The sequence below is a fragment of the Camarhynchus parvulus genome, chromosome Z (genome assembly GCF_901933205.1).
Source record: "Camarhynchus parvulus chromosome Z, STF_HiC, whole genome shotgun sequence".
NCBI classification, from domain to species: domain Eukaryota; kingdom Metazoa; phylum Chordata; class Aves; order Passeriformes; family Thraupidae; genus Camarhynchus; species Camarhynchus parvulus.
This window is the reverse complement of record NC_044601.1, coordinates 51,611,226-51,630,814: the sequence shown is the minus strand read 5'-3', so window position 1 is coordinate 51,630,814 and position 19,589 is coordinate 51,611,226. Positions and strand designations below refer to the sequence as shown.

Here is a 19,589-nt window from a genome sequence, read left to right as displayed (position 1 = left end):
TTGTGACTTTTATTTTTTATTCCATGCTATTTTATCTTTTTAAACTTTCCCCTCTTTTATTCCATGTCTTTCTTTCACTTAATTTCTGTGATACAGCTAAGTTTATTATAATTAGACTTATTGATAAATGATTAATATTCCATGGTGAGAACAACTTGCCTTTTGCATTTCCTAATGTCCTCCCCTCCAAAACAGTGGCAGGAATATTTACCTTCTTAGTACAAAGGCTCATCTGTGACAAGAGACTGAAAATCTATCAAGATGTGAGGTCAAATAAATTTTATATGTAAATGTGTTTCCAGAAAATTTGAAAAGAAAATAGAGAGGGAAAAAAGGGGGGAAATGTGTGCTGTTTCAGTAATTATATTGTTTATCCAATTTATTGCCATGTGCTGAAATATTACCCAAAAATTCTAGGAAATTAAGTGGATTATGAGTTCAAGGATGGAGCACTAATTGAATCTTTCATTGAAATGACTCATCTAAGCAATGCAGTCAGCTGGATTGTCCTCCTGAATGTAAAAATCTTTACAAATGTTATCCTGGTACAGGTGCCATAATAAAAGCTTGAATGTTCTCCCACCATAAAAAAGAATATCTGTCAGAGGAAGATTTGCTGGAAAGGGGTTACTATTCCCAAGAAAAATGCATTTTTTTATAACAAAGTAAGATTTTTTTTTGTTCTAACCCATTTTGCCTCAACAAAAACTGGTTACATTTGGCACAAAGCTTACTGAGTATTTCAATCCACAGATCTTAACTGAGTCATAGACCTTACACTAACCCTCTCTAAAGGCAGGAAATGTTCTTACCTTGAAACTCTACATAGAAAAAGAGCTGTAATTAAACAAAACAACAGTTCTAAAAATTATATAAGCTGAAAAAATAGGAGTGTTCATTTATGACTTAAAGTTAAATATCAGCTCTAATTTCACTAATTTTTATGAAAACTCATATTCTTTTTTTGTGTCTACAATTTTTTTCAAAGGTTATATCTAGTGGTCTTTGCCTCATTAAAAACCAGCATTCACTGTGGTATTCTGACAAGCCTGATCCTTTATTTTAGATATCTATTTGAACCATAAACACCAAATTGGCCATGCAAATTGGAGCCATTTAGGCAAAGAAAACCCAACCAAGCAAGAAAGAGTTAATAATTTCTCCTACTTAGAAGTGACTAGAAGATGGAACATTTAAATATTTTTGGCATCTTGCTAATAAACAGAGATTTGCATTACTTCCACTATGCATGGAACCTGGGGACCACACATACTTGAAAAGCATGACTTACTACCAGAAAATACACACTTCACAGAATAGTGAGAGATGACAGAATCAGTTTCAAAAGTTCTTTTGTTAGAAGTTTGTCCTTTAGTTAAGACGGTATTTGAAACAATTTTTCTCTCTCAAATATATTATTTTCTTCCAGCTGGTAAATCTTTTTTCCAAAAATTTAAAAGAATGCAGTTGGAAATAAATGTAATCTATTTCTTAAAATCATGAAGAAGCATAAATTGAGTTTGTGTTGTTTCTCTTGAAAATAACTTAAGAGACAGAAAATAGCTCTCCTTACTGTTTCAGTATATCAGTATTGACTATCATTACTATTCTGTCAAAGCTAATAGAGCGCATAAATATGTCAAGTACACCCTCATGATATCCTTCAAAAAGCTGCAGGAACAAGTGTAATCTTCATTAAAGAAATAAACAAACAATTTTCCATTACTTCGCTGGTATAAATGATTACAGTCTGACTTAAAAAAAATTTCTTGTGCCTGCAAAAATCTTGATATTGGACAAATTACAGACTAGAAGTATTTCATAAGGTACTTACATATCACTGGCAATGGAGGAATTCCTGGACATAGACTTTGGAGACAGATCATAATCACTGTCTGACCGGTAAAGGAAAGACTCCCTACGTTGGCTGTGGACAAAATTTGCCTGAAGAATTAGCCCTGACCCAGGGCTTGTCATGGGGTCCAAAGGACTTCGTCCTGATGATGTACCATTGTCTACATCGAAACTGCAACAAGAAGAGAAAATTGTTTATGTTATTGACCTAAGAATTTTAAAATATAATAAACACCCTTCTGATAAATTATCATAGCTAATTGCTTCTTGATAGAAATGGAGAAATAAAGACCTGGTCATATCCACTGCTACAAAAAACCACAAGCCACTCAAGAGAGATTCTTTAAAATTACTGATCAACACAAAACCCCCCAAGGCCGAAGTAAAAGAAAATTGGCAGACAAAAGTCCCATGCTATTAGAAATACAGGAAGCTTTCTACTTCTTTGCATGTAGAGTATCCATGAGCTCTATACCAGAGGAAACATGATATTTCACTATTTACTTCTCCAGGTCCCAACTCTCCTGAGCTGAACACAATTATCCTGTCTCCCACTGCTGAGGCAGCTGAGGGCTTTTTCCTTATTGAGTATCCAATCCCAATGTTTTGTTACCACAAAAATATTTCAAGTGCATACTTTTATCTTGTCCCAGTAAAAAAATGTGGTGACATTAAGGCATAGGCGTGTGTTGGAGCACATCTGCCCGCATTACATTTGCTGTTTTACAAACAGATGGAAGCAGTGAGTCCTTTGTTAATGGCCAAGCACAAGAACTTCTGTAGCCATTTGTGTCCTTGAACCACACAGTTTAGATTCAGCACTTTTGGTTGTTGTGTTTGGTACAAAGAGTGGTAAAGAGGCTTATCATTCCTAGAGAACATTTTTCTCTAGATAGGCTGAAGGACAAGGGAAAAGAAAGAAAGAGAAGGAGAGAGTAGATGTTGTTTTACATAGATGGTAATTTTTCTACAAAGGGCTTTGAAAATCAGTGCAAAGACCTTGAACAGGAGCCTGCAAACACTTAAACACTGGTAAGGGTGGGTAGTGCTGAGAGGATGTGTTCATGGCAGTCCGTGTTGCTTGACAGCCCAACAGCTCCATCTGGAACTGTACGGAGGCTTTTTGCAGCACGTGGCTTCATGTTTGGATGTCTGTGGTATGCAATCTGAGAAGTTACACATGTGTGGATTAGCAAGACTACCTCTCTAGGCTCATTTGCCATAGTAATGAGGATAAAAATAACACTGTTAAAGCATTTAAGAATGAGGGATGAACAGAGGATCTTTCACATATTTTTTTGAACATAAATAAGCATTAGCAGTATATTATGCATTTTTGCTGAACCCATATAAAGTATTCATTTTGGAAATGGTGTTCATGTAAAGGACACCCACAAGTCAGTTGCTGATTAGACTTCAGACTAGCACAAGTGTCACAGCTGGTATATGCTACTCTGTACCAGCTTGTTTTACCTCCCATTGACCTGAGGCTTCAATGAGGTTGCCACTTCAATCCTTTGCTGAAGTGACAGGATTCCTTTGACCTTTTTTCCTTTCTTAAATGAACTAATCAAAGAAATATATATTGCGTATTTTGACACAGATGCACACTGCCTGGCAGAGGATAGATTTTGGTTTCATTGTTTATTTATACTTTGCACACACCCCTATAACTGCAACCTTACTGCCACATTCAGATTATATTATTTTCCTTGTATTCACCACTTACAGTTTGAATGTGGAAAAGCAAATGTAGTTGGTTTGGGGTTTTTTTGTTGGTTTTTTTTTTTTGTTGTTGTTTTCTTTTTTTGTTGTTGATGCTTGTTGTTGTTGTTGGTTTTGGGTTTTTTTTTTTGGTTTTTTTGTTGTTTTGTTTTGGTTTGGTTTGGTTTTGTTTTTTTTTTTTTTTTTTTTTTTTTTTACCTAAATGCAGAAACTATTATTTAAAAACTTCAGGAGAACACAGTACTTTCATTCTCTTTCCACTGTAGTTTTCAGAACAATTACCTGTCAGTAAATCCAAACACATACTCTTCTTCCCAGAACTGATTTGATTTGATTTTGCCTGTGTCTTTAAATGTCCTACTGCTTCATGAACCTCAAACTAAGAAAGCTTAAACCATGAGACAACAAATTAGAATTCTGGGACAGGCCTTCTAGGTGATCTTGGACTGTGCAGAGTTCCTCTTTGCCTTTCAATTCCCCTATTTGTTGCATCTTTGTGATGACTGAAATCTGCTCACAAAGAGTATTTGAGAATGTATTGGAAGCATACAAATGTATGTATGAACGCTAGGGTGAAGTGTCCTTTGCAGCTTGTAGTGTCATTAGTTCATAACCACCTTACCATTGTTACTAGTATGACTACTATTAATTGTTTCCAATCAATATATTTTTAGCTTGAATTCCTAAATATTGCAGGAGCACAAAACAATCACAATGCTAATGACATGTTTAGCTCATCATATCCAAATTTCCTAACATTAATATTTTGTTTCCTGAATGGCTTTTATGCTCTTTAAACAGCTTCAAGAAAACACAAACTCCTAATCAATACATAGTCTGTATGTTTTGTTTTTGTATTGAGGGCAGGAGGACAGATAATTTCCTACAATTTTAGGTAGAACAGAAGACTGTTCTCAGTAAGACTAATTAGACTAATTTCTGCAATGGCAGTATCATTTCAAATATATATGGGCTTGCCTGGGAACTTTAAAACAAAAGTTAAAGGCTGGATATAAATAAATGAAGATTAACGTAAGTCCCTCTCACAGAATGAAAATTTTTAACTGAATCAAAAGTATTCAGTTGGATTAAACAAATATGGTTTTATTTGCAGTTTTGTTTTATTTTCTTCATCCCCCTTTTTTGGACATTACATGAATATTATATTACCAGTCATTTCTTCCAGTCAGAAACTAAGGCAGGACTCTACAAATGGTTTCACTGTCTGATTGTAACATAGTCAGTTTTTAAAATTTAGAAGTGTGTTAGGTAGAACTGCAGATTAATCGGGGAGAGGTCCTTTGGTTTGCATCACCAGGTAAAGACAAGCTTGTGCAAGACACTGCTGTTGCGACAGAAATTTTATCCTGTTGTACTGCGTGGAGACCACTAGATGGGTGTAAAAAGTAAAGAACAGGATCCAAATAGATCAGCTGGATTTGCCTTGTGCTGTTCCAAGAGAACGTCTTTTCCGAAAATATGTATCAAGAAAAATAGTGTTCAGCTCTACATTCAAAGGAAACTGTGAATAGAGAACTTTTTTTTTCAGAAACCTATGCTTATATTAAAGAGTTTCTGAAATGTTATAGTAGTTAAGTGTCTTATTTGGATCTTTCTGAGATATTTGCCAACATTTTCAGGTACAAAAGCTTGTGGAATTCTAAATCAAAATAAGAGTTATTACAATGAAAATAATATAAATTGTTTCTCTGTTTATCACGTCTTATTTTTAAGAAACTGTACTTCTGACTTCAAAAGAAGAGAGAATCAGAATGGGGAATTGAAAACTTCCACACCAGTTTTTTGCTCTTTGTTGTTGCAAACACTGAAAGAATCAAAAGTTTAAGGCACAAAATAGACAGGCTCTTTAACTTGCCTAAACAGAAATTGCTAAAAGTCAGTTGCGCTTACTTCCTATTTATCTTTTCACTCTCAGTAAGTTTTAAGCCACAGCAAGAATATGCTGTGAATTAGAAAGAAAAAGGAAACAGAACAACATTTTCATGGAAGTTGTTACTAAAGAGGACAGGAACTCTTTTGCTTTCATTTCACAGGTAGTAAGTGGCAATTTAAAGACAGAGTTTTACACCATTGCTCTGCAGCCAGCTCTGGGCACTTTGCATAATGCAGGCAAACTGAAACTGCCTTCAGTGGCAGGCATTTGGCACAGACATCACAGAATTTTATACCTTCAAAGAGCTTTGCTGCAACTCCAGAGATGCCAAAGCCCTGAAAAGTCAATGATAATTCAGCAACTTTTGTGTCTGCATTTTGACAAAATGTTTTAAGTCATTAGTGGATAGTGTTTATCTTAAGAGCCTGCCTTATTCAGTTTTCAATGCTGACAAACTACATGAGACGAGATTCAGAGTTTTTTCCTTGTTTGGCTATTCATCTTGTTTGCACTCCTTGCCCACTTTCTGTCATCCATGCTCTGTACTAAGATGGGGAAAAAACTGGGTGATTTGTAAACATTCATGGCTGATCTTCCTTGTGCTCCTAACACAAGTACAAATAAACCCACAAGCAAACTTTAGGAAGATTATTAGAGGTTTGCTTCAGACAATAATAGGACTCTGTGGCAAGAACAAGAGAGGTTCTGGGTCCTGATCCTGAATCTTAGCAACACTTCTTCATTGTTAATGACTGCACAGCTTCTTTGCATACTGAAAGAAACTGTGGACTTCCTTTTGAGTCCCTAAAAAATGGTTTCCTACTCTCTGCCATGCTAAAAGAAAATATGTGGAGGCCTGTATATAAAATACAGATTTTAGTTACATAAGGAATAATGGCATCATAATCACTATACCCAAGAGTTTGTAATTAAGGCTGAATAGAAAATCTTAGTGTTGGTTTTCCTTAGTACTGAGAATTTAGCACTAATCCTGCAGCATTTTTTTGTGGGGGGGCAGCATTTTCTTTAATTTTTGTATGGTTTTTTATTTTTAGAGAAATATGCAATACTAGGAGAGAGAAGGAAATAAATTTTACCCTAAAATGAAGATCTTACTAGACTTTTAAAGAATGCAAATTGTACTCCTGCTATTCCCCTTTAAGTGTCTTCACACTTTCATCTTGGAAACTACAAGGAGGGAGAGCCAAATTAATTGAACCTCTTGGGGACATCTTATCTTTTAAAGCCATCTTTAGCATTACAGAGGGACAGGCAAGTTCTAGAGGAGCAATTTTTTTCCCCATCAAAGGAGTCCATTGTCCTAGTGTCAAGCAATCTCTCCAGCCATCTGTGCTATGACCTAAATACACATCTCAATGTCCTCACTTCCAAGAAGTCGTGTCCTGTTTTTTTCACCTGGTAGCACAATCTAAATATTACACAAAAAAGGTGCATTTGGTGTAGCAGCTGTAATTCACTGAAATTATCAGAGAAGGCCTGCCCTGCAGCAACTCCTTTGGAGCAGGATCTAATTTAGAGCAAAAGCGAAGAAATAAAACTGTAAGGTCCAAGGAAAGGGGAAAGTATTTATCGTTTGTGCCCCAGGACAGGAGCCCATCTCTGAGGAAGGAGGCCTTAGCAACTAGAGAAAGGGAAGGAATGGATGTTGCCTTCAAAAGCAGAATCTGAATCTATTTCTTCGATTGCTTCAGATTTAAATAAGCAGTGGGTCACCACAGCTGATGGAATGCATCATGAATATGGAGGATTGTAGAGAAAGGCCAGAGTGTGCCTGTATCTAAGATTGCTTGGTAGGTCTTTGTGATTTCACTTGGGCCTTTTTATTGCTTATTAATAAACTAAGCATTAAATTGTGACTACAGCTGACTTGGGTGGCCCCTTTCTTTTGTCAGGCATAGTTACCCCTAACTGAGAGATGAAACTTTAGAAATTTCTTTATCGTAAAGAAATAAGTTGCCACTAGTTTGCTCCTGCCATAGGCTCCCAGAAGATTTTAGATGTTGAATAGGCTAACCTGCAGCATCAGAAAAAAATCAAGTAAAAACTGAGTAAAACTAAATCAGTAGATTTATGTAATTGAATACTAGGAAAATTTTTTGTTTGAGACCTTTAAAAATGTTTCCTTACTGACAGTGTCTACCCAGTGATGCAGAAGAGTCCACATCTGGTTATCTCCTTTCTTTCTGTCTTTTCATCCAAGACTAGTTAAAAAAAAAAAAAAAAAAAAAAAAAAAAAAAAAAACACCACAAAACAACAACAACAAAAAACCCTCACTAAAATGAGGGAAGAAAAATAAAAACATTTGTATTGATATTGTAGAAGAAATATAATACCTACTCTCTACATTTGAAGAAAAAAGTGTTTATATGTGAATTGATATTTTTATTTTCTTTGTAGCAAAATTAAGAAAAATTTTTGCTTTCCATTACTTAAAATATTTCCAGTCGATTGTGACCAAATGATATTAGAATAAACCTATGATCTAAATCTGAATTTTCATGTACCACTGTAGAATTCACGCCAAATATCTGGTTGTGGCTTTGAGTTTCCAGTTCAGCAGTTCAGAAGGCAAGCCCTGTGATTAACTCCATATTTAGAAGTGATGTGGGTAGATTTTCCTGTACCAAAGTTCCAAGCAAAAGAATAAAATATGGCATTTTATGATTTTTATTTTTTTTAGCAGTAGAACTTGGCTTTTTCTCTTGACATAGCTGTATTTAGAAACATTTGTGTGTACAAGGCTAATAGCCCCAAAATTATAAGACAACATTAAAAGCCCAGGAAATGGACAAATGTGTAGGACAAAAGATGTGTAGGATAAAAAAACAATGAAGTTTGTAAGAAGTAATCAACTCAGACATGTTAACAAAGGAACTCTAACTATCTGTTTATCTTCTGTGTCATGTTTTTCTAGCAAGCATCTCAGGAAATCTAATCTCTCAAAACAAACTGCTTCATGTTTTGTTATGAAGTTTCCAAGCAAGGAGTTTCCTCTGAAAGACTATTCAATTTCTTTGGTACTCTAGCTTTGAATTGTTTCCTGGTACTCAACTGAAGCTGTGCTTTCCACAACGTCACCTCATTATTCCTAATTATACCTCAGTGGTCTATCCATTTGGCATGAAACTCTTTTTTAAGGCACCTAATACATGAACTTGAGTGTTGTGCTCAGCTGTACTGGGATTCCCTTTGTTATTCCTTTTATTTTTTCCTCAGAGAGAATACCATCCCTCACCTGGCAAGTTTCATTCTCTAAACTTGGTCTTGAGAGTGAACTTCTTTCTACAAATGTGATGCTCAAATTGAATGCCAGATCCTATCACATGGATTTGATGTTTTGATGTTTCTTTGAAGCTGAAATAGTTGTCTTATTTTAGTATAGAAATAATTCAAACAAGAACCATAAGAGAAATGAAATGAGAAATAATTTCCAAGAAATGTGGTAATCTGTTCATGCTTTTACTAGATTTAAGTCACTTTATATGGTTCTTCTGATCTAATAGACCTAAGGGGATTAATATTTCTACTTTTAGATAACAAAAAAAGCCACCAAGCCTCTATTTTTATGCTTCTGCTAAAATCTGTGGCAGCTTGGGATCTGAATGAGAAAATCTGCAGAAAATGTTGAAGAATTAGAAGTATTTTGGGCAATCTGAGAAAAAAGAATGTTGAAAAACAGAACCACTTGATCCAGACATGAGAAAGACTAGGCAGCAAGCCCTGGGGTGCTCCAAGTACCCCACAAGCCTGCTGGTCCCTGCCAGCCTCGTATGCCATTGCTGCAGGTACACTTCAACTGCATTTCTAGGATTGCAGTCTCAGCTGGACTGATGGGTCCCCATTCTATTATTGTCATTATTTGATTGCAGTCTATCAGTTACCATTCACTTAAGTCATTAAATGGGTTTATGATTCTATGTTCCCCAGGGATGGGGAATACACAACCTTCCTGGACAACTTGTTCCAGTGCCTCACCACCCTCACAGGAAAGAATTTTTTCCTAATATCTAATCCAAACCCACTTTCTTTCACTTTGAAGCCATTCCACCTTGTTCTGTGAATTCATATGCTCTTGAGAATGGTCCCTCTCCATCCTTCCAGTAAATTCCCTTTAGTTACTTGAAGACTGCAATTAGCACACTCCAAAGCCCTCTCCTCTCCATACATATCTAACTCTCTTAGTATTTCCTAATGGGAGAAGTTCTCTATCCCTCTGATCATCTTTGTGGTCCCCTCTGGATGTGTTCCAGCAGCTCCCTGTCCTTCCTGTGCTGGGAGCCCAGAGCTGATGCAGCCCTGCAGGTGGGCTCTCAGCAGAGCAGAGCAGAGGGGCAGAATCCCCTCCCTGGCCCTGCTGCCCACACTGCTCTGGATGCAGCCCAGGGCATGTGCGGCTCTCTGGGCTGGGAGTGCCATGGCTGGGGCATGTCCAGCCTCACAAGTCCTTCTCCCTGGAGCTGTTATTGATCTGTTCATCCCCTCAGGTGTTGCCCTGACCCAAGTCCAGCATCTTGCACTTGGTCTCACTAAATTTCAAAAGATTCCCATGCACCCGCTTCTTCAGCCTGTTTAGGTTCCTCTGGAGGGCATCAATACTGAACTATCTTCAGATCTTTTTTTAAAAAATCACTTTACCTAGTTTATTCAAGTTCAAGAAAAATTGTTTTTCTTTCTGGGGTGAGTTTGGATCCAAATATACCAACTTCTTTTTATGCACCACCACTTTCTGGGCAGTATTTGTGGGATACAAAACCAACTTGCACCAAGTGACCATATGGCATGAATTTACTGTAATACACAGTGCCATTAATTTTCTCTTATTTTAAATGCAGTAGAATAAAATTTCAAAGCATATGAAAATGCTTATTAATCAATTATTAAAAATATGCAAACCATCCACCAAGAATGTTTCCTAACTCTAGTTAAAATGCAGTTTCCCTAAGATACTAGCAGAACATCGTTGAGAACGAAACTTGTGCCAGAGATGGAAAATCCAATACACTGAAAGATCTCAGCCTCCTCTTTCTGTGAATCCAGTCAAATGCCATTATCAAAAGCGATTAAATTGCTTATATATTCTTTATTAATTACTAGTGTGATAAAGCAAATGTAGGAAAAACAGGGAGTTTCTCAGACCTATAATATTTGAATCAATACCCTACAGTACTGATGAAAACACAGAGTCCATATAATGGGTAAAAATATTCCAAGGGATAACACTAATATGCATTATGAAGTTTCCCAGCAAAACATGTCTTTCTGAAACATCATCATTTACAGCCCCAATGGTGATAAAGGCTATATCACAGACGGCATGGTTACACATATCCTGTGACTAGTGACAAAGATCTCTTGCAAGGAGTACCTGTGACAGAAGGTGGCAGGACTAAGCATTCGTGGTTGCTTCATGCTATTTTCCCATACCAGAAAATACAGCACAGGATGATAGAGCCATAGACAGGTTTGGTTTGGAAGCGACCAAAAAATGATCTTGTTTCAGCCCACCTGCCATGAGCAGGAATACACCTTCCATCAGATCCGTTTTTTTAGATCTCCATCCAGCCTGACCTTGAACACTTCCAGGGATGGGGCATTCCCAACTTTTCTGGGCAACCTGTTCCAGAGGTTTACCATCCTCACAATGAGGAGTTTCTTTCTAACATGTAATCTAAACTTATCCTTTCTCATCTCAAAGCCATTACCTTGTCTCTTGTCACTACATTCTCTCATAAAATATCTCTCCTGAGTGTTCTTGTAGGCCCCCTTCAGGAACTGGAAGATGTTCTAATGTGTCCCTGGGTCTTCTAAGTCTCCCTTCTCTTCTCCAGGCTGAACAAGCTCAGCTCTCTCATCTCATCTCCCTAGAAGTGGTGCTCCAGCCCTCTGATCTTCTTTGTAGCCTTCTCTGGACTCATTCAAATAGGCCCAGGTCCTTCTTAGAAAGAGATCCAGTGATCCAGGAGGTGTGACCATTATGACAAGAGAACCTGCAATCCTCAGCATCACTTAGTTCATAATTTTTAAATCTTTGCACAACTGACCTTAAGCAAAAATTTCTTCAAAAATTGTGCATTGAAGAAAATGGATAAGGGCTGTGGACAGAAAGGTCCAAAGAGAAGAAGTTCTAAAGCCCAAATGATAAGGACCTTGCACATAGAAGATTATTTGTTTCACCATTCCAATGTACACACATAAATATCAACATGAAATCAAGGCCAGCTTCAGAGGAGGGTGGACAGGAGACAGCTAGATAAGAAATTGCAGTTGTTTGTTTAGGTATTGTTCTAGATTGCCCACAACACTGAAAGCTCTAGGTAAAGGACATATCATTATATTTGACAGGAAACAATTTTTTTTCTCACACCATTGTAGCATTTCTCTCATTGCAATACGTAATTGCTGGGAATTAATCACAAACAAATTCTACTTCCACAAGAATTTGTGTTGGGATATATTAATAGTAATTATAATTGAAGGCAAACTATACGTTTTGTAAAGGGTGAATGCTCAAGGTACTAAGACCTTCAGAGTTATAAATTTTTTATACTTTGGTTTAACAAAACTGTTTCATCCTTTCCACTTCATTTCAGTTCTTTAAATTTTGGGTATTGGATTTTTGTCTCTTCCTCTTCCCTAGACTTCTACTAAATGTATTAAGATATATGTAGTGTTTTGAGTTCTGGAAGTTCTTTGCTACATCCAAACAACCTTTAAAGGGTAACAAGTTCAGGAACTAACCTTGGAAGATTGCTGAGATGAATTATGTTGTGCGTACACACACTTCTGTTAGACCCTGAGCGCATTCACTGAGTGCATGTAATGTAAAAGAAAATTCATGTCAATAGTCCAAAGCAAATTATAATCTACAATAATGAATCATTTAAGTCTTGTTTTTCCTGATTTTTAGGACATTATTTGAATGTTAAATATATTATTACAATGCCTAATAGCATTACCTAGGAGGGCTGCCTGGTGTTCCACAGTATAGGACTATGTTTTCTTGTTGCTAAATTACTAAATTCTGTTCTGCAATTTTCTTTCCATATCTTTTAAGAGGGAAAGAGGGTCAACTGTTGATAGAAGGTGACAAAGAAAATAGCATTTTTTCATATTAAGACATTCTGGGAACTGTTTTGTGAGATACTCTAGTGACTCATATTTTGTTGTACAAAGTAGGGTTTAGCCAAGTGTCTGCAAAATGTTGTGGTTTTTTACTGATTCTGTGAACCTTTTCATAAATTTCAAAAAGTTATAAGTATAGGCTAAGCTTAAGTCTGTCACGTCATGTATCAGCATTATTGAAAAATCTGAAGTGTTTTTTAAAAATCTGTTTTGCCCAGAGTCTCAGAGGACTCTGAGGAAAAGGTCACTGTGAGTGGGTTTTTGTGTCTTTCAACACAGAAGATCAGTACTGATCAAAGGGCTACAGAGAAGAGTGATCTTATTATCAGGAACTGGAAACAATTGCTCAAGCTGCAAAGCGCCTGATAATGAACCAGTCACTTACACCAAGTGACTGGTTTATCATGCATCACTAGTTAAGTATTTTTCCTTCTTGTGGTATCCATATGCTTAAGCCATCAACACTTACAAACACAGATTAACTCAGAACCTCTGAGCAGCTACTGCTCAGGATGGACAAAGGTCCATCAGATCCACTGCTCTCTCTCTGGGAGTGCTGAAAGTGAATGCCAATGGGAAAAGGCAAGAAGAAGCAAGTAGAAGTGCTACATCTCCTTTGTAACCCAGCCCCTCATCCTTTGCTCACTGTTTCATTGAAAAATGCTCTGAATACAAGAGTCATTACATGCCATGGAGATGAAAAAAGCCAAAGACCTGGACAACGCATTTTGAATGTTTGAGTTAGGTAATACTTTCACTTTAATCTCTTTGGTTTAATACCTATTAAGTAAGGATGATACAATTCCTTCTATCACAAAGGTGAGATGAAAATTAATTTAATCACCTGTGAGAAACAGTAAAGTGTCATATGGTGAGCAGTGGAATGGAAGCAGGAATGGAAGCACTAGAGCTGCTTTTACAACACATATGAACAGCAGATTGTCAATAAAGCATGTGACCATATAATAAGAAGCAAGAAAATGATAAAACACTGAATATCTCATGAACTGAGTTGCATTTGTTTTGAGTTCTCAGTGAAGTAAAAATAATAAAGAACCACATAGGTAAAGTATAAAATTATTTATGCATGGGACGAAACCAAAGTTCCAAAGTCAAATGCAATCTTGGTTTTGTGCTTGACTTTTCAGTCATAATAACATCTATATCTGTTTATTGTATTTACATTTGAGCACATGTTGAAGACCCTTGCATTTACTACTGCTTATCTCCAGTTTTCTATTTCAGCCTGCTGTAGCACTACCAAGAGTTGTTTATGGCAGACTATCAGAAATCTGACTTCAAATACAGTGTTGCAGGTTTGCCTTCTAAAAATTAGTGCATAGATGAAGAACACATTCCATTTTGGTTATAATGCATGTTTGATTAACTTCATCTTCTGCTCATCCTTGAGATCATTGGAACACTTCATTCACAATCTCATTTTCATTAAATACCACTGTAATATAAGCTTGTTCTTCTCACAATCTCTTATGCTCCTATATTGTCTGTTTCTACCAGTCACTGTAAAATCATTTATTGAGTAAATGACTGTTGGATTCTGAAAGCAAATGTGGCAAAGCAAAACCTACAGAGCTATAAATTTAGTGCTTTATGTATTAATAAAACAAAGAAAGTATTATGAGGTGTAGAGTTACTATACATATTATACAACCCACATTTGTTAGAATATCTAAATGAACAAAAGCCTAAAAATGCTCAAAGACTAATAAAAATTAACTACAAATGAGAGAAAAACCTCCAACATGGGTCGCTACAGTCTTCAGATGCCACACACAGTGCTAAGCTAAGCATCTCTCATCAAAGAAGTGAGTCCTTCTCTGTGAAGGAATGTAGTAACAGAACCAACAGTTTACATTGCTTGCAGCAAGGCATTTTTTTTCCAGTACTAAATAAACTTACAAGCAGATAATATGCAGTTAATTGAAAGAGCAGATGAAAAATATTTTTTTAATAAATGTGAGTGACCTGGAGCTAAAGCTGTTAAAAATCACTGTGGATTGCAAAACAAATTCTTCTGTGAAATTCTTCTCAAAGAGCAAGACCAAATAATTCCATTAAAATTTAAAACAGCTTAGTGCAATGCAGAAATATATATCTGTAGATTTATCAAGGCCAGCTAAACATTTCTCAACAGTTACAGAGTTATCTATAAGAACAAACCAATTCCATAGAATAAGTTCTGTGCTCTAATTTGCGCTAAAAATTTGGGAGGGGAGATGATTGCTTTTGACTGGTTTTGTCCATCACCTCTTCTCTGCTGTAACATCTCATCTGCTGCATTTCTCCACTGGGCAATATGTGTTGTCTTTTCTCATCCTTTCCACAAGTCCTTCCCTGAACTCCAAAAGAATGTATGTTTAAACTAACGAAATCATTCAAAAGTCTGGACAAATCATAACAACTGAACAATAGAGTTTCTTAGGACAAAATTATTAACATGATGTATGTTTACAAATAGAAAAAAAATCAAAAGCATAAGGGCATTTTTTGTATCATGAAATTTCCTGTTAGCAGGAAAAATTGTGCATTACATACTTGACTTAGTGCAAAAAAGAGTTGTCAGGCAACTAGATTCCAAAAGTCTATTTTCTTGATCCTGATGTCATTGCTGAAACTGGGATAGGACACGCCATAATTGCTGGCGCCAAGGAGGTGATTATATCACTCAGGAAACATTGCAAACTGCACAATCCAAGAGAGCGAGGATAAAGTCCACTATCTCTCATCAGTCCCTACAGATGAAAAAATGTCAGTGTAACATTGTTGCTTTTGGAACAACTTCTTCAACTATTTTGCCCTGACATCTTGTTATTTCATCCTGTGAAGTGTCCCCAGGAGAATCAACAATTTAGCCAAATGAAAACTGCTCTTCGAGCAGCGCTTTTGGGCAGAGCTCAGCCGAGGCACCCAAGCCCTGTCCCGCTGCCCACGCAGGGCGCTGGTGATGTGCCCTCCCAGCTGGCACCACGGTGGGAGCGCCATCCATCGCCTGCCTGACCCATCCTCTGCCCCAAAACTCACAGACAGACCTGGGCTCTGCACAGAAACCTTCAGCAGACGGGAAGCGGGTCCCAGGCAGCTGAAGGAGGGACGGTTAGGATATCCTTTGTTACATTGGTTTCTTTTGTGGGGATAAAGTAGAATAAGAGGATACAAAAACCTGTTCTTTCCCTGGGTGAGTCATCCTGACTGAATAATTGTATCCTCTTATGCGCTTACATTTCTCTACCTGAAAAATGGGAACTTTGTAAAGAGCCAGGAGTTCTGAATCTTAAAAACAACAAAAACAAAACAAATTTAAACCTTCATACTACCTAAAATTAATAATAATTAATTTTAGTAGTGGGAGTTTTAATTTGGTAGTAGGAATTTAGGAGTAGTAACAAGAGAAGTATCAGAAACACTGTTTTTTAAGGATGTATCAAAAGCAGATATAGGCGAGGAAATGAGTAATTTAGAAAAATTACTGGTTTTCCTCATAGAAACCTGTGAAGGAATAGGAAGTATAGAAGACTAGCTTATTTGCTTGTTTTGGTACATGTGCTTTTCAAGATCCCCTCCATAAAAATGCAGTGGAAGAAGACATTAGAACAGGTATTTCTCCAACATTTCCATGTAAAAGAAGGGAATAATGGAGAAAAAATATATAAGGAAAGAAAAGACAGCAAAATAAACCATCAACAAACAAACAAACAAGCAAACACCCTTCACCAAACATTTATTATAAGAAATTTTATTTAAAAACACAAGGGAACAAAGAAAAAAATTTTTCTCACTTCAGGTGAGAAGCTGATTAAATTTTTTTTAAATATGGTTTTTATTTTTTAGCTCCTCCATGTGGTAGCTCTGTAAGACAAAGAAAACCATTCTGAACTCTCCTTTCAGACAGAATAAAATGGTTTGTTTGATTTTGTTCAGTTTTGGCTATTTTTTCAGAATAGTAACAGAAAGGACTAAATAAGTTAAAAAAAAAAAAAAAAGTTATATGGACAAGTAATGCACCAGATAAAACATTACTGAGGTGTAAAGGAGAAAAAGCTGTCAGTGGCTAAATATGTGTTTCAAATATCGTACTATACAGCACTGCCAGGACAGCACATGGGCAAGTATTCCTCCTGGGAATTTTGTAGTTCTGCGTTAAGGAAGCCTTGTCAGTACATATCTTCCCACACTATTCTTTTTTTAACCCTCCCAGCCATGGCTTTTTGCCCACAGAGCTTTTTGTCTATCCATGAGAAACACAGACTATTAAAAAAGATAGCAGGTTTGTGTACTATTTTCCTCTGAAATTTTCCTGTGATTCTTAATAGTTAAAGCAATGGAAAATGAAAAAAAATTTCTATCTGACTTCTCCAATGCATGAATGAAGTAGCATTCAATAAATACAGTTTTTGCTAATGAACTTCAGTATCAACATAGAAGTGCAGTTTAGTAAGCATAAATTTTCAGAATATACATGGACTTGTACAATTTAAGGGATAGCATGCTTGAAAAATTAAATGTTTGATTAAAACTAAATAAATTTCTCAATGAGCATTTAAAGAAGAAAGGTAAGGCAGAGAATTTTTGCTTATAGTTCAAATATTAAAGTTCATACCATTCCCTGGCATGTGAGAAGGTGAAATAAACAATTATTGGAATATCTGTATCATTTAAATCTTCAAGAAGTATTACATTATGCAGTAATGTTTGTGATTGTCTCTATACTCTATCCTTTATGGGAAGCTGGATTTAATTTATTGCCAAGTGCCTGCAATAAAAAATATTTCACAAGACCTCATTCTGCAAAGCTAAATATCAGGAAATGGGTCCTTTAATTTACCATCAATGAATACAGTGTCTGAGGCTAATTTAACATCAAATGAACTAGAAAGTAACTCTGAAACCAGATGCTTGTTCTGAGCCACACAGGGATAGCAAGGTCAAAGAGTTTCAGAAGTCTGCTCTCAAAATCATTATTCACCAGTACTTCTATGGTAAAATCGTTGACAAGATTCGCACGATTAAAAAAGAGGAGCAGCAGGCAAAAGGGGAATGGACTGGACATGTGTGGAAAAGGGAGAAGAAACAATAAAGGATCCTTTAAGCAAGCCTTATTTCCCTTTTAGGAAATATCTATCTGCAGCAAACAAAATTATATTTATCAATACTTCATATTAAAGATTCAAGAAAAGTGATGGGCTAGTGACCAAAAGTATATTCCAAGCTGATAGCCCTAAGATTTTCTTCTTTAGATAAAAAAACTGAACTGGAATTTTAATTATTATCACAATTTTATTGCTTTATTTAAGTGGTCTCTTATGAGGATTTTTGAAAGCAACTGGAAAGTACTTGAAAACTAAGTCTTCACTTTTTGATTTTAGATTTCCAGTTTCCAACAAGTATTTAAACCAAAATAAAATCTTATTTTGAAGTAAAAGCCCAAATATTACCATGCTCAATACCTCAAATAGAAAAAAGGAAAAATTGAGGAGGCAGAGAGAGCAGCTGGCCTATCTGAATGTTAAAAAAGATACAGTGTTTTGCTTTCAGTTACAATGAATCATACAGAACTTCTATTTCTAGTACCAGGAACCAATAAGAACATAACTACTGGTTAGGAAATCAATCAGTTTTAGGTGATGAAGCAAAACATTCTGAGGAGCTACTGGAAACTGAAAAATGAATGCTCCTCATCCATCTAAACCCAAGTAATGATACATATGCCATACTAACAGCATGAATACAAAGCAATATTTTACTTTTGAAATAAATAATTGTAAGAAAGCTATAAATGTGCAATATCAGTAACAAAGTCATATGGTCATCTTACTAACATGGGGAGAAGCTGTGGGGGAGGAAATTCTTTCTGTGGTGGAAAAGCTGTTTGGACAAGATGAAAAGCTGTGATGGCTTTACAAAATGTCATTTCCTAGTTATTCATTTCCAGCCTTTTTCAAGAATGGATATTCCAAGGAGAAAAATACATTGCTTCACAGCTGTGAACATCCTGCTTGCCAAAAATGCAAATGTAATTACTATCTGTGAATCAAAGAAAAACTGTGGCACTGCTGATAATATAAGGCCTAAACCCTGGCATGTTAATCTCATCCCTGGAAGTCTTCAGGGCTGTGCTGGATGGGGCAGTCAGTAACCCGACCTAGCAGAGGAAAGGTGCCTCTGCCCATGACAAGGAGGTTACAGACAGATGATCTTTAAGGTCCCTTCCAACACAAACCATTCTGACGTTCTATGGCTTTATGGAAATGCAGATCTCTACAGGTGAAATTCAGGAAGGGCTCTCTGTGTGTGTTTGTAACAAGAACATTAGTTACAAACTGACTGATAAAAGGATCACAGTTGTGAGAAAAAATCCTTTTAATAGGCAATTGTGGTATTTGAGGTGCCACAAATGCTAAGAGTTTATGAAGGCTGACGCCACCACTAGGGTTTCAAAGAGTGGTTCCTAATGTTTTCCCAGCTCATGTCTCTGACCCTTAAAGAATGGAAAACATATGTCAGCAATTAAGTCACTAATCATAGTGTTACCAAGCATAAAAACAGTGCCTGTGCCAACATCAACTGAGTCACTTAATATGTTTTCTCAAATGTCCTGGACTCTACGTGGCACCAAACCTAAACAGTCATTTTGGTCATACTGAAACCTAGGCAAGAATAGATCTTTCCTTAACAGCATGGAGCTCAGAGCAGATGGCGCTGAGGTGACTATGATGTCTTGACTAATGTCAAAAGGGACATTAAAACAAAAACCAAAACAGAGATTAGCTTGGCCAGTGTTCCCTAGAGGATAAATAAAAAAACAAGCTTTTGCAGACTAGGCTGCAAAGGGCACAGCTTCAATATCACTGAGCCAGCCAGCATCATTTTCCAGCTCATTAAATGAAGGGCATCTGAACAGTTTGCTTCAGAACTGACACAGAATAGGTTGAACTTCTGAAAAGTAATTAATTA

The 19,589-nt window shown here is 36.5% G+C and overlaps 1 protein-coding gene across 2 annotated transcripts in view; it reads right to left on the bottom strand.

Annotated features, from left to right (window-relative positions):
* Positions 1–19,589, bottom strand: part of PDE4D (phosphodiesterase 4D) — a 348,935-nt gene that overhangs the window by 91,131 nt on the left and 238,215 nt on the right. For both annotated transcript variants that reach the window (XM_030968142.1, XM_030968143.1), the window contains exon 2: positions 1,835–2,026. In XM_030968142.1, coding sequence (XP_030824002.1) covers positions 1,835–2,026 — 192 coding nt within the window. The remainder of the gene's footprint in view (positions 1–1,834; positions 2,027–19,589) is intronic.